We start from the raw sequence: 14,947 nt of genomic DNA, 5'->3' as shown, positions 1-14,947 counted from the left end.
AAATTCTGAAGGCTGGTGTATCTGGTTGGATATTATTTCTGCAGTACAGTTATTATGTGAAACTTTGTAAGCTGTTTCCTATGTCCAGTCAAGATAATGTGCATCCCTCTCTGGCTAATTTCCAGCTTTTCAATCTCATTATTTCTGTAAATTCCCAGAGGGAAATTACATTTTCTGAGATGTTCCTCCTCTGAGAATGTTAATTCTCAAAGCTGGATAATGAAAATGAGTCACTGCAATTCTGTCTTTCATTTGATTTATCATATTTTTCAATTTAATAATTACGAGTCGACCTTGTTTCACTGTAATTCTCAGAGGGGAACTGGTTTAGGGACTTTCCTCCACAAAAATTACTTTTTTCTCTCTTTTTACAACTTTGAGTTTTCATAATATATCATCCTAAAAATATAATTGCACAGTGGAGATCATAAATGACAAAAAAAAAAAAAATCATCATAAACATAAATATGTTGATGTTTTCATTCAACATGCCTCTACTGCTCTCTTTGCTTTTCAGAGATTGAGGCTAAGGAGGCTTGTGACTGGCTTCGAGCAGCGGGATTTCCACAGTACGCCCAGCTGTATGAAGGTAACACGCACACAGAGTAGCCGAGGTCCAGCTTTAAGCCAGCTGACTTTTTTCACACAAGGACCTCCTCTTTCAAATCTCTCCTTTTGTTTATTCTCTGGGTTCCATGTCCATTCTGTCTTATTTTTCCATCATCTGTGTTTCTCTCTCTCTTTCTTCCATCCCTCCATCCTTGTATACTTGTCTTCTGGGCCGCTGAGTTCTATTTCCAGGCTTCAGTTCCTGTCCAGAGGGAGGGGTCATGGGAAAGGCCTTGTTATCACTGCTGGGACTCTCATAGCTTCTACTTCTCTCTTGTTTCTCCCACCTTTCTCCTCGTACCCTGCCTCACCCACCGCTTTTCTTACAGTCATCCCGCCATCAAAACATTCTTTCTTTCTTCTTCTTTCTTTCTTTCTTTCTTTCTTTCTTTCTTTCTTTCTTTCTTTCTTTCTTTCTTTCTTTCTTTCTTTCTTTCTTTCTTTCTTTCTTTCTTTCTTTCTTTCCAATAGCAATTATTCTTTGATGATCATTGGCTCTTTTATACATTTGAAGCATAAACAGGAAATGGCCTCAGTAATCTAAGAAGTAGCTCTTAAAAAGCGACAGTCCGTCTTTAGCAAGACACACGCACACACACACACACACACACACGAACACGCTCACACACAGTTTCTCTGAGAAATCTCGAGTGCTTCGGTAATGTTGGGTTGTGGATGCCGGGCTGTGGGACTCTGCAGCTGCTCCTCAGGCACACATGATGCCTGCAGTCTGCCACCACACACTGAGAATCACCAAAATAAAGCTTGAGTCATTTTAGCATTGGCTCTCTGTGGGATTTGAGTTATTTTGGGGATTTGAAAGTGTGTGTATGTGTGCGCATTCAGGAAGATGCAGATGAAGAGTGCTAACAGTGGTGGCAGCAGCTGTGCTCTACTTCACAGACTTTAGTAATAGTTAACTTTCAGGGGAAACCACATATTACGTTTATCTGTCAGTCATTAACTAAAAAACAAATGTTCTCCTTTTCCTTTTCCTTTGTCTCTTTCTGGCAGATTCCCAGTTTCCAGTTGATATTTCATCAGTAAAGAGGGACCACGACTTTTTGGACCGGGATCTGGTGGAGCCTCTGTGTCGGTAGGGACACCGGCACACTAGCACATTTACGTATTTGCACTTAGACCCCCACCCATACACCAGAAAATTCTAGCTTCCTTTTCCTGTTAAATTCTCTGGCTTGTCCTGCAGCCTGATGGTAACTGCTGCTCATTAGATGTCTGACCCCTATCCTTAATGAACTCCCCATCCACGTCTCCCACCCATACACTTCAGCTTTGATCTGGTCACCTCCCCTCCCCTCTGTCAAACTCTGATCTCCCATTCAAAGAGGAGAGACCCTCTGGGGAAAAAAGGGTGGGGGTGGGTGAATGGGTGAGAGTAGTGGGGTTGAGTGAGGGGATGCCAGTATTTTCCAGCACATTGCTTTGTGGTGTTTCTTTCCACACATATTTGATCTTTACTTTTCAGATCTCATATCTTCATTTTATTCAGGTTTTTTCTTGCTTGCACCAGCATGTCCTCCTCCTTATCCTCCTCTTCTCTCTTTGCTGTTTAACCCCCATCTCCCCAGCGTCTATGGTAGAGGAGGGTGTGGTAATTACAGTTAGCGACTGCTGACAGCTATATTGTGAGAGAACACACATCAGATCCCCTGAAAACTCCCTCAAGAGCTATAAAACACAGTCATAATGTGTTGTTCAAATGTTAAATTATATAGTAACCTTTGCAATGACACATGTTGAGCAAAGCAATCCTCGTCTGTCCATTTGTATGAGAGGACACAGAGGTTTACAGTGAACAAAAGAGGATTTCCTACTGTGTTGTTAGAGGCTGTAATCCTTTCAAATAACAGAGGTCAAAAGCCCAAAAAGATGTTTTTAACAATCCCATCTTAAAAGCACGGACACAGACACCACCCCACTAACGAGCCACTCATCATTCCAAAATGACGAAGGTGGAGACAGTGTAGGTTTTCCTCAGAGTGAAGAAAGAAAAGTGGAGGGGAGGAGCTGGCCGTGCTCTCAGGGTGGATCCACTCCTCAGGAGTGAGAATCAATTAAACTGGAGTGATGCTGGCGAGAAAGGGAGAGGGAAAGGGAAGAAAGAGGGAAGAAGAGAAGGAGAAAATCAGTGTGGAATATACAGTATGTATAGACCAGACTACAATGAAGACAGTGTCAGAGACGAAGATCAAAGCAGGCAATGAAGAAGCATATCAGACCCTGCAGGGATGTGAGAAGGTGGTAATGAAATGCAAGCAAAAGAGAATGAAAGAGAGCAGTGTTAGAGTGCAGACAGAAACAAATACACAACAGACAAATCATGTGCAGTGCAGCAGCTTTTGATGGACCTTCAGCATGTGACTGTGCGCACTTGTCTGTTGCAGGCGTCTAAATACACTAAACAAGTGCGCCTCCATGAAACTGGATGTCACTCATCCCAAGAAGAAAGTGAGTCAAAGCTTTTTGCTAATGATTTACAAGACAAGAGGTTTTTGCTTGATTTTTGTTCCTCGCTAACTATACACAACTACAGTACTTATACTTAAGATACTAGAACCTTATACTTCCTTTTTCCTTCCATAGGGTGATGACTCTGATGAAGATGATCCTCTGGCTATCAGTAAAAGGTGGACATTCGAGTGGAGCAGCCGACGTTGGTCTCGCCTACAAGACTTTCTGTCCGACAGCACCAATGAAAGCAGCCCGACGGGTCAGGGGGAGGGTCTGCACAGCACAGTGAGCAGCGAGAGCGTGCTGACGGACTTGAGCGAGCAGGAGATCACGGAAATCTCCTCGCTACACAGTGAGGACTCCGCCTCTGCGATGCCTGACTCTATATCCATGGCCTCCCTCTCTGCTTCCTATCAACCGCCACGGGAGCTTCCACACTACAACTCCCTGCCTATCAAAAGTAGTCGCCATGGGCAAGGAAGGCGGAGTAAAGCCAAGGAGTTTTTGCGTCGAATGGAAATAATGCGTACTTGGGGGCCATCAACGAGGCGGAAGGGCTCAAACCGCAGGCCGCCACTGGTCATCAGTGGGCCGGTGTTACAGGGTGAGGAACCTCAGGCGCTGCAGATGCTCCAGTGCACGCCCATCAACCAATTAGAACAGAGCCCTAAACACAACCACCAAACTGACGGTGACACCTCTCCTGTCTCACTTAGCAAGGATTGTAAAGACCAGGTCACAATGAGTGTGAGCCCCAGCAATGAGACTGTAGAGCTTAGTGTGAAGGAGCCTGTGTATACAAAGCCCCGCACTGCCAACAAGAGAAGCAGCATGTATCTGGAAGATATGGTGTTGCCTTCTCAGGGTAAAAGGACCGAAGGTCAGAGCCAGTTTGGCAGAAACCAGTTTCACTCATATGAAAACCTCCTCATTCACATCCCAAAAGACCATAAACCAGGCACCTTTCCAAAAGCCCTGTCCATAGAAAGCCTGGCGCCTTCCCCTGGTGACAGAAACAATGACTCCCAGGTACATGCCCAAACGTCCCCCACTGACAATGGCCTGGGTGAACCCTGGTCTAGTAAACCTTTGTGTAAACCCTGTCCTGAAGCTCCACGGGGCAGCAGGGTAAGTGTTTATGACAATGTGCCAGGCTCCCATTTGTATGCCAGCACAGGAGACCTGCTGGACTTAGAGAAAGAGGACAATCTGTTCCCTCACCTGGATGACATTATCCAGCATGTAAGCGGTTTGCAGCAAATAGTGAACCACTGGAGCCGTAGCGTGCTGCCTGAGGGGGAGACAGGGGAGGGGGAGGAGGAAGGGGAGGGCAGGACCACTCCCAGTGAAGGCGAGAGAGACGGGGTCTCCTTAAATGACACCGATTCAACAGGGACCAGTCGGGAGAGGCGAGACTCCGGAGTTGGGGCCTCCCTCACAAGACCACGGTGAGCAGCCCTTCAGGCTTTTAAAGGATAATTATGGGTTTAATGCAACTTGAATTGTGTTTTTATAGTTTTGGCCCTAAATTTTATTGGTTATATTAACAGTGTAATCACTACAGTCATGGCTGAGAGCTTGGAACATTCCAACCAGACTACAAAAAGCCCTCCTAAAACAATCAGTTGGTCACTCATGTTGTAAATAAGCAACAATCAAACCTGATCGATGTAACACTTTATTTTATGTAACGCTCAGTACAACCAAAGTATTAATGAAGCAGTGCACAGTGAAACAGTGGTGATCCCAGGTGTCGGTCCTTGGCTGCTAAACATGATAAAGCAGCGGTTCACAGTTTCTGAAGTCTGGAAGTCAGGTGCTAATTTGAACACTGAAAAAGGATTATCTGGTTATGATATTTTCTTTGGTATATCGCACTTTCACTTTTATGGTACAGCTCACAGGATATGTCATTTCTATTCACCTCATTTCCCAGCCATGTGTGCAGTGTATTCTAGTGTCAAGCACACCTCTGCTACTTTGTGTCTCAGTCGAGGCTCCTTGATGCACATTGGGTTTGCCCAGTGCTTCTCACCATTTAAAGTACAGATTCAGAAACTGAATGACTTATTTTTCTTCTCACATGTTTTCAAATTAAACTGTTCTCATTACATAAGAGGGAGTTTTCAAATGAGCCACCATGTTGGTCTGCTGGCAGATCATGTGCTGGTATGGAACCTATACAAAAGTTTTTTTTGTTTTTTTTTAACATCACCTGACCAATTCCTGTTTATTAACACTTCTTATATTTACAGCTCATTGTTTACTTTAATTTTTAGTATAAATTCTACATATTAAACCATGTAGAAAAGGATCAGTTGCAGCTTGTATATTTGACCTTGTTAGATTAGATGTTAGATTCAACTCATTGTCATTGTGCACACAAGGCACACAACGTCTTACCCGCTTAAGAGTAAATAGCTAATAGATAAATAGCACCTCTCAAACATCTGCCTTAATTGTTGCCTAGCGACATCTCTGTCAAGTGTCCAGTACTGGACAGCTGTGTGTTGCCCTCTGAGTTGTGCTGAAATGCCTCTGTGGACCTGCACTATAAATGTCGGGAGTCCATAGTTTCTCTGAAGTTAAAATAGGGCTCCAGCAGTCTGTGCTTGGTGAACCAACTGCGTACCTTCCAAAGCTGCAGTCTTTTATACGTATCATTGCTTTGTGCTCCACCTCAACAGTAGTTCAGCTGCAGTGGAGGGATAGCAGGATGCAGACATGTAAAATTTTGTCTGAAAATACTAAATAAATGTGTCCTACTGATTTATCTACAGTGAAATTGATGTCAACAATTCTCATTAGGTCCATTATGAAAAGCAATAACTGCAGCAAGTATTATATGCTTCAGTTACTAACTACTGGGGAATCTTATGAGCCCCTGATGATTGACATAATTTTTAATCATGAACCTGCTCTTTAGCATTCAACAGGTTGGGTAATAAACTTACTGGCTGCCTTCATTTTCTCAGCAAAGCAAATTTATCTAACCTGAAGTTTTGTTTTAAACCAGCATCATGGTTGGGTTTCCCCCACTGTTGGATTTCTTTTTCCTAGATCCAGCAATTATGTTTTCCTAAAAGCTAGTTCCACAAAACTATAATAATAAGATTCAAAATAAACTAGACCTTTGTTTACACTGTCTGAATCACAGCGTCTCATTGTTTGCTGGTATTTTCTTCCCAGTCTACGATGGCCCAGTCTGAGAACTTCAGATCATCTCAACCAGCCTGCATCTTCTCTGCAGATCAGCAGCCAATCAGCGGGCCAGCTCAGCCTGCTGCAAAAGTTTTCCTTGCTCCGTCTCACCGCCATCATGGAGAAATATTCAATGTCCAACAAACACGGCTGGACATGGTGGGCATGCATTCCAATCACTCTTTTTTCCTCTGCAGTGGGACTGTTAGCCAGAATGTCATTCATTCATTATAATAGTAGAAATTCACATGTAATATCAAACATACATGGAAAGTATCTGAAACTATTTTATGAATTTCTTGATCAAGCCTCTTTGTTCATTTCCCTCCTTTTTTCCCTCAAATATAAAAAATATAGACAATCTTTTTGTTGCTCATCTTGTGCTCCAGCTTAGCAAAGTACAGTATGTCGTATATGTGTGGCATTTTTTTTGCAGTGGCCACTGCTGGTTATTTTTACTGCTTCCTTTGACTCTACAGAGGACCCAAAACAGAGGGATCATATGGCCAATCATCAACTGCATGCATGTTTTTAAAAACATAACATCAGTGGCCTCGTGCATGCTCCAGTGTTTGAAAAAACTGGGTTCAGATACTCACCCCCACACACCTTCATCAGCTGACATGCTCTCCAAGCACAAGCTTTGAGTTGTTTATGGCGACTCCTGTTTACTCCCAAGAAGAATTTAATTAGCATTTAAATAAAGAGAAGGTAATGGAAGGACTCTTTCTGCCACACACCTAATTGTTTTTATTGCTTTCAGGTCTGTGCCAAAGTTTATGAAGCGCATGAAGGTGCCAGACTACAAAGAGAAGAGTGTATTCGGAGTTCCCCTCATTGTCCATGTCCAGCGATGTGGTTTTCCACTCCCCCTGTGTTTACAGCAGGCCCTCAGCCACCTCAGAATACATTGTCTGGACCAGGTTAGAATCCAGTTTTTACAAGACTCAATAAGAGATTGTCCTTATGATAGTGCATAACTGTTAAACTAATATATGCCTCCTGTTTTCTCCTGTGACTTTCCCCTCCCATCTGTTCTTCTTCTCTCAGGTTGGATTGTTCCGGAAGTCCGGCGTGAAGTCTCGGATTCAGGCGTTGAGGCAGCAGTGTGAGTTGTCTCCTGACTGCGTGAGCTATGATGACCAGTCAGCATACGATGTGGCTGACATGGTCAAACAGTTCTTCAGAGACCTGCCTGAACCTCTCCTAACAAGCAAGCTAGGGGAAACCTTCCTGCATATTTACCAGTGTAAGTCACCTCAGAGTCACCGCTGAAGTCATTCGTCTCAGAGGATGTGACTGTAAATGGTTTTAATGGTTAGTTGGCATCAGTGAACTGGATGTGATCTGTTTGTTCTTTTATTCAGGTCATTACATTTTTTTGCCAGGTACACATTTGGCTAAAAATATTATATTTTGGATCAGTAAACAGGAGCTTTAATGTTTCATCAACAATAGTTTTTTACTGTCCTTATGATGAAATATAACTACATTGTTAATCATGTCCAAAATCATAAAATGTGGCAAATTCACACAATTCTCATATTGATATTTAAGACTTGCTATCGTTTAGGACCTTAACTGCATTATTTATTTAACCCATCATTCCTCCTCATATCCATTTTTTTCTTCAGATGTCCCAAAGGAGCAGAGACTGCAGGCCGTTCGAGCGGCCATCTTGTTAATGCCAGATGAAAACAGGGAGGTTCTGCAGACGCTGCTCTACTTTCTGCGTGACGTTACGTCAATGGTGGAGGAGAACCAGATGACGCCGATGAACCTGGCTGTTTGTCTGGGGCCGTCGCTCTTCCACCTCAGCATACTGAAGAGCGAGACCTTATCACCGAGGTGCATATATGGCATGATGAACACATTGGTTCTTGCATAAAAAAACTGATGAAAGTGAAACAGAGGTTGACCCCCATCCAACTAGCAAAGCAAATGATTAACTTGAGGAAAATCATTTACAATGCGTGGATACATTTTTTTTTTTACAGGGGACATATTAAAATAATAAACTTAACAGTAGACAATATACAGCTTAAAAAATAAAAAATTGAAGGCTGATTTTCAGCTGCTTCCTCATTCGGTCTTTGTCCTCCTAGCTTAAGTCCTCTACCAGAGGCCTAGGAGCTTGAGGGTCCTGCACAGTATCTTAGCTGTTCCCAGTATTGTGCTCTTCTGGACAGAGATCTCAGATGTTGTTCCTGGAATCTGCTGGAGTCATTCTCCCAGTTTGGGAGTCACTGCTCTGAGTGTTCCGATCACCACAGGGGAACACTTTTACCTTTACCTTCCACATCCTCACTAGTTCTTCTCTCAGTCCTTTGTATTCCTCAAGCTTCTCGTGTTCCTTCTTCTTAATGTTGCTATCGCTTGGTATTGCTACATCTATTACTATGGCTTGCTTCCTCTGCTTGTCCACCACTACTATGTCTGGTTTTTTAACCATCACCAGTTTGTCTGTATGTGGAAGTCCCACAGGATCTTAGCTCTGTTATTCTCAACCACCCTTGGGGGTATATCCCATTTTGACCTCAGAACTTTTAGGCCATACTCGGCACAGATGTTCCTGTATACTATGCCAGCCACTTGGTTATGGCGTTCCATGTATGCCCTGCCTGCTAGCATCTTGAACCTCCTGTTATGTGCTGGATTGTCTCAGCCTGCACCTGGGGTCTTGCATGGTGTGTCCAACTCTTTGTATTTGAGACTCTTTCTTGGATGCCTGCCACAGTGATGAACAGGATCCAGTAAGATGGTTGCTGGATCTTGTTCAGGGAGGTCACTACGGTCTGCTCTTAGATCCACTAGCCACTGAGCATTCTTGTTGTGTGCTGCATCTTTCTCCCATATGCTCTTCCAGTACTGCTCCAACTCCAGCCTTGGTGGGTGGGCTGTCACTGAGAGTACACCTTGGATGGTTCAGTGGTAACATCTGGTATACCTCTTCAAGCAGTTAGACAAGGCTGAGTCTTTGTTATGGACAGCTTGTTATACTTCTTAGGCATCCCTTTCTTCATCAGACCTTTCTGCAGCTCAGATAGCTGGCTAACTTCCTTCCATGCTGTCTTGATCCTAGCCTCTAGTCTCCTTTTTCATGCTCCTTGTGACTGGTCATCTTGTATCCAAGCATCTCAGGGATCACTGTTGCTGTGGTATAGATCAGCTGGTTGGTTACAGTAATTGTCACAGGTAGTGCTGCACTCATATCTTCTAGTAGACTTTCAGAGGGTGCTTCACGTAGTCTTGGTAGTCGGCCTCAGGGGTCCAGGTTTCCAGCTTAGCCATGATGGTCTCTTTCCGGTCATCTGCACTGGAATTCAATGTACCAGTTGTTATTGGGGCTTGGTACCCAATCCCACAGAGTGTGGGGATGATGATATGTCCCCACTGACCTGACACCCATCAGTGCCCCAGTCAAAGTCCAGACCTCGACCTGATTGAAACGGTGGTGGGACCTTAAGAGAGCTGTGCATAAAAAAATGTCCACAAACTTCAATGAACTTGTGAAGAAAAGTGGCCCAAAATTCCTCCCCAACAATGTGAGAGACTGATAATCATACAGAAATTGATTTTCCTCAAGTTATTGCTGCTAAAGGTGGTTCTACAAGCTACTGAGTCACGGGTCTCTTAGTTTTTCACACAGCTGCTTCTGCATTTTGGGTTAGTTCTTGTTAAATTAATAATGAAACACTGTAGTATGTGTTGCAATTCATCTGAGGTTGTGTTTTAAATAATCTAAATGGCTTCATCAACTGTGCCACTTTTCTATGTAGGGATTGACTGTTCAAATATTTAAATTGTAATTATTATCACTGTTATGTGTACAGTTTTTTAATGTCAGTTTGCAGTGCTTCCACTTTGACATGTAATGTTTTCTATACATAACAGTCTGCTTGCATAAAGCCCATTTGTATTTTCAAAATCTGCAGGTAAATGTGACCATTAATGTGCCTGTATAGATGCCACTTGTTGTACAGATCTATATATTCACTATAATTTCTATTCATCAAGGTCAATTCAGAGGAAGTACACTACAGGCCAACCCGATCAGAAAGACCTCAGTGAGAATCTGGCTGCCACTCAGGGCCTGGCACACATGATCACTGAGTGCCAACGTCTCTTTCAGGTCAGGATCACATACAGCACCGTTTATTTCTGTTCACTAAGAAATAACGTATGACTCTATCTTTATATAAGACACTGGCAAACAAACATGAAGCTGACTTGTGTTTGCCCTGCTGCGTGGTTAGCAGTCAAGGCCACATTATAATTGTCTTTAATGAGCTCATTTCTAAAACTGTAGCTCATCATTACCTTGAGGCTGTCAGCGCGTACGATATACTGCTGCTTTCAGGGAGAAAGATAAACAGACTTGATTACTATGCATGCAGTTTAAAGAGTTTTCATACAAGACTGAATGATTAACTCTTCTTAACCCACAGAGGACTGTGGATTTGTTCCAAAGAATGAAAATGACCAGTGAGGTTGTAGGGCTATTAAAATGGTGTACCACTTTTGTGCCAAAATATACTTACTGAAGTGTTTGCATTGACAGGAGCTGGTGTAATATACTTTTAAACTTCTGACTCTAGTCTGTTTTCTTCTGTAAAAGTTGCTGTATTTAGACCTGAGCTGAAGTGGTGCAGTATGATGTGATGCATTTTCTCTGGCTGCTCTACAGATCCCAGAGGAAATGGTGACCCAGTCCCGCAACTCCTACATGGAAGCTGAACTGATGGTGCCCCCACTGGACGAGCTTTGCAAGGCTCACGAGGAGGAAGTGGATGTAGATGAGGAAGAAGAGGATGAGGAAGGATCCTATCATGCACACCTAGAAAGGCTGATCCAGAACCTGCTGAAAGAGGCCAAAGATAGGAGCAAAGGCTGGGTGTCTCGCCCAACTAATGACCATACAGAACTGTCATTTAAAAAGGTGTGTGTGGTTATTGAATTTCTAGCATGTTGGAGAATGTTGGGAGGGGTCAGAAAATGATGTTGGTGGTAACTTCTCCTCTGGACACACCGCAAAGATCCCAGTCACACTAGGTAGAGGCCGGTAACCGCTGGTTCCAAAGAGTTATACGGTGTTGCTTTTAAAACCTCCTTGCAATTGCTTTGCAATTTTTCTCTAGCAACTGGGGGCTGCCAGGGGTGTTGCTTACCAGACTCTCAGCTTCTGTGACTTAGGCAAAGTGGCAACCTGATTGTTTCCACTTGTACAAAAGAAACTAAAAAAAACATTGTTTTTATGTATGTCTGTCCATGTAAATTTACAGAAACACATATACTGATTACATCTACATATAACCTTAGTCTGGTCTTGGATAATCAAGATCTGTACAGTTTCTTGTTTTGCCCTTGAGATACACATTTGCATAATATTTAACTCTCCCACTGTGTTTCTTTGTAAGGTGGGAGATGGTAACCCTCTAAGGCGGTGGCGAGTGTGTCTCGAGGTGTCGGCAACTCCCACTGAGGTGTTGCATCGGCTGCTGAGAGAACGCCCGCTGTGGCAGACTGACCTTCAGGAGGAGAAGATTCTGGAGACTCTGGATAAACAGACGGATGTGTACCTGTACTCCTGCTGCAACATGCCACCTCAACCCACCTGTGAATATGTGGTACTGAGGTCAGGGAAACTAAATTCAGATTGCGTTTTCTTTTTGTCTCTACAGATGCAATCCCATTTCCCCTCTCATACAGACTGTCGCATTGAATGAAAAGAATAAACAGCAACAGTATATCTGTGGAAAAATTACTTTAAATATGGGAGAATTTTAAAACACCACCCTGTTGATTAGTGGATGAAAAGAAAATTGATGTGTTCTCCAAGTCCTACAAGTATAATGGTATAATGGACCACATACATATGCCACATTGCAGTGCGGGCGGTGCAGGTTCGAGTCCCGGCCCGTTGCCAGTTTGCCCGCATGTCTTCCCCAGTATATTTCCCCCATTTCCTGTCTCTCTCCACTGCTGAGAAAAGCCACTGTGGCCAAAAAATAAATATATAATTGTTGCAGATTTTCACATGTGACAGTTTGCTGATTTATTATTTAATATTTTGTTTGCCTATTTCAAATTTTTAATAGCTCAAGAATCAATTGAGAAGGTATATGAAATTTAGCCTAAAAATAAAGCCATTTTTACAGTATTTGAAGCACTATTAACAAACAGTATCTCACATTCATCAACAGATCATGGCGCGCAGACCTCTGCAAAGGCTCCTCTGCGCTTGTTTGTGTCTCTGTCGATCATGAAGACAGCCCACCGACAGGATCAGTGAGGGGGGTCGTGCTGGAGTCGCAGTACCTCCTAGAGCCCTGTGGGACGGGGAGGACCAGACTCACGCATGTCTCCAGAGTGGACCTCAGGTGTGGATGGACTTCCAGGGCTTTCACAGTCGTGTGTTTGAACCGACTCTCATTAATGTGTGTTTCTTGTTACAGGGGAAGGTCTCCAGAATGGTACAACAAGGCATTTGGCCACCTATGTGTTAATGAAGCCCAGAGGATCCGCTCCTCTTTTCTTCCCTCAGATCAGACAAGCCCTGAGGCCAAGATCTGAACCCCAGAAATTAAGCTTTGTCTTGGGTCACCCTGCCAGAGCAGCTGAGCCTGAGAACCAGTGACCCAGGAGGATAATCATCCAGGCAGTGGATTTTAGCCTTTTCATGGTGCTGATCCATAGGAAACGTTGCTGTACCATACTGTACTTCACACACACACTGAGGGAAAGAATATTTTTTGTCATTTATCAGGTCTTTAAACAACATATCAATACTTATTTTTATCATAAATGATGACTTTTCCAAGCCATTTTTTTAATCACAGATCCAATTTTTGTTTCCAGTTCCATTAAAGTAATTTAGTAATTTGACAGTTTTTGAATGCCTGTTGATGTTTCATATAAGTGTCTTGTATCCATGTAATTACTGGAAGTACAACAAGGTTTTCTTGTTATATGTTGCTCTGATTTAATCTTCCAGCTCCTTAAATGGCGAGGTAAGAAAGCCAGCACCAGCAGGTATGATCATGAGGATGCTGCTATAGTGGATCAGTTAGTGTTTAATATGCAGTACCTTCATATGATCACTTTCATGGTTATTGCAATAGAGTACCTAATGTAAATGTACACAGAAATTGAATTACTTGTAAAGTCCAACAGAGTTTTATCCACATACATGACAAATTTGATTGAAGCATTTCACATTTTGCATTAAGGAAATTTAATTCAAACAAAAAGATAATACCACCCATGTCCTGATTCCATTGCAGTATATTTTAGAAAAACAGTCAGACAGCATTGATGGTATTTGATGATCTTCAATTCTAAACCAGTAAACTAGTAATAAACTACTGCAAACCTCCATGATATGCAGGTTTGCTTCTTTTGCAAACCTCTTTAGACTTACGTGTTCACGTTAATACACAAAAAACTATTACAGATACTGTAAAAATGCAAAGAAAACATCTGTGCTCTAAAAATACCAAGAACAGTACCATATGGTTATGTATATGTCAGCACTGTGTTGTGAAAAGTGCACTAGATTCAGGTAAAATGACTTCACAAGGGATCTGAATTACATAAAGGGAAAAGACTCATCGGGTCCATAAATGTGCTCAGCATAAATATTGTGGAGATTACTGTTATTTTAGTTCTCTGTCACTGTTTTCAGTGTTATCTAAATGAAACACCATTTTAAAGTTATTACAATTACGTTTCTATATATGGTGTCACTGTTGCTTTTTTTTCCTTTTTCTTTTTGCTCTCATATTATACAATGTCTAAGACATGTGACCATTGCTCTGCTTCTGGGAAGCATGTTTGAACTGTTGCGTGTATGCGAGTGTGCACGGTGGTGCCAGTGTATCTGTATTCTGAATATATGTGCAGCCTGTATTGTAAATATCTGCAATGCTTTCTGTGCCAGCAGATCAAACACCGTAGTTTTGCAGGGTCTTCCTATCATATTGATATGCTGAAATGTGAACGTTCCATACATTATCCTACTAAAGCAATAGCAGATTAAAGCTTGCTCTGCCACAGACGGCACCTTCTTGGCTCTTAGTGTTTCAGCTGTAGGCGGCGCTGCTACAGTGTTACTATGATAGGCTAAAATATTTTTACAGTGCCGCCATAATCCTGTGTGGATGCTTCTTGCTCGGGAACAGTGTGATGTGCGTGCGTGTGTAAATATGTGTGCATGTGAGCGATACTAAGACGGACAATGAGTGAGAGTCTTTGACGTGAAGCCTCATCTGTGTGTGATGAGGCTCCAAACCTAGCTGGGTAGAGAGGCCTGGTTGATTTATGCTTGACTATTTCTGATAAAATGACAGAAAACAGAATCATTGTTACAGAATATGAGAATAAAAATAATAAAACTTCAACAACAAAAAAGGTTGTCTTCAGTTTTTCAGTCTCTGATACTAAACAGTTTTATTCATGTACATCACATGTAAAATTTTCCTTGTTATATGTTCCCATGCCCATTGAGTGGTGCTGTTGTCCCTCTGGAGTCTGAATGAATCTGGAAAGTATGCCATGGAAAGTATTTTTAGATAACTGAGTTAATGAAGAGTCATCACAGTGTCGGGTGTGTGTGTGTGTGTGTGTGTGTGTCTCCCTGAGGACTTTTTCACTCTTCTCTCCTTGA

General features: G+C 42.6%; 1 protein-coding gene across 3 annotated transcripts in view; it reads left to right on the top strand.

Moving 5' to 3' along the window:
• Window positions 1-14,667, top strand: part of stard13a (StAR related lipid transfer domain containing 13a) — a 28,048-nt gene extending 13,381 nt beyond the window's left edge. For all 3 annotated transcript variants that reach the window (XM_030746406.1, XM_030746405.1, XM_030746407.1), the window contains exons 2-14: window positions 518-589; window positions 1,624-1,705; window positions 3,015-3,078; window positions 3,214-4,529; window positions 6,271-6,441; window positions 7,046-7,205; window positions 7,333-7,531; window positions 7,917-8,130; window positions 10,300-10,414; window positions 10,970-11,221; window positions 11,700-11,917; window positions 12,486-12,662; window positions 12,738-14,667. In XM_030746406.1, coding sequence (XP_030602266.1) covers window positions 518-589; window positions 1,624-1,705; window positions 3,015-3,078; window positions 3,214-4,529; window positions 6,271-6,441; window positions 7,046-7,205; window positions 7,333-7,531; window positions 7,917-8,130; window positions 10,300-10,414; window positions 10,970-11,221; window positions 11,700-11,917; window positions 12,486-12,662; window positions 12,738-12,855 — 3,158 coding nt within the window. In that variant the 3' untranslated portion in view covers window positions 12,856-14,667. The remainder of the gene's footprint in view (window positions 1-517; window positions 590-1,623; window positions 1,706-3,014; window positions 3,079-3,213; window positions 4,530-6,270; window positions 6,442-7,045; window positions 7,206-7,332; window positions 7,532-7,916; window positions 8,131-10,299; window positions 10,415-10,969; window positions 11,222-11,699; window positions 11,918-12,485; window positions 12,663-12,737) is intronic.
• The last annotated feature ends 280 nt before the right edge of the window (window positions 14,668-14,947 follow it).

Source organism: Archocentrus centrarchus, chromosome 14, assembly GCF_007364275.1.
Source record: "Archocentrus centrarchus isolate MPI-CPG fArcCen1 chromosome 14, fArcCen1, whole genome shotgun sequence".
In the NCBI taxonomy this organism is placed as follows: Eukaryota; Metazoa; Chordata; class Actinopteri; order Cichliformes; family Cichlidae; genus Archocentrus; species Archocentrus centrarchus.
Note: the sequence above shows the minus strand (reverse complement) of the source record. Positions and strands in the feature narration are given on the sequence as shown.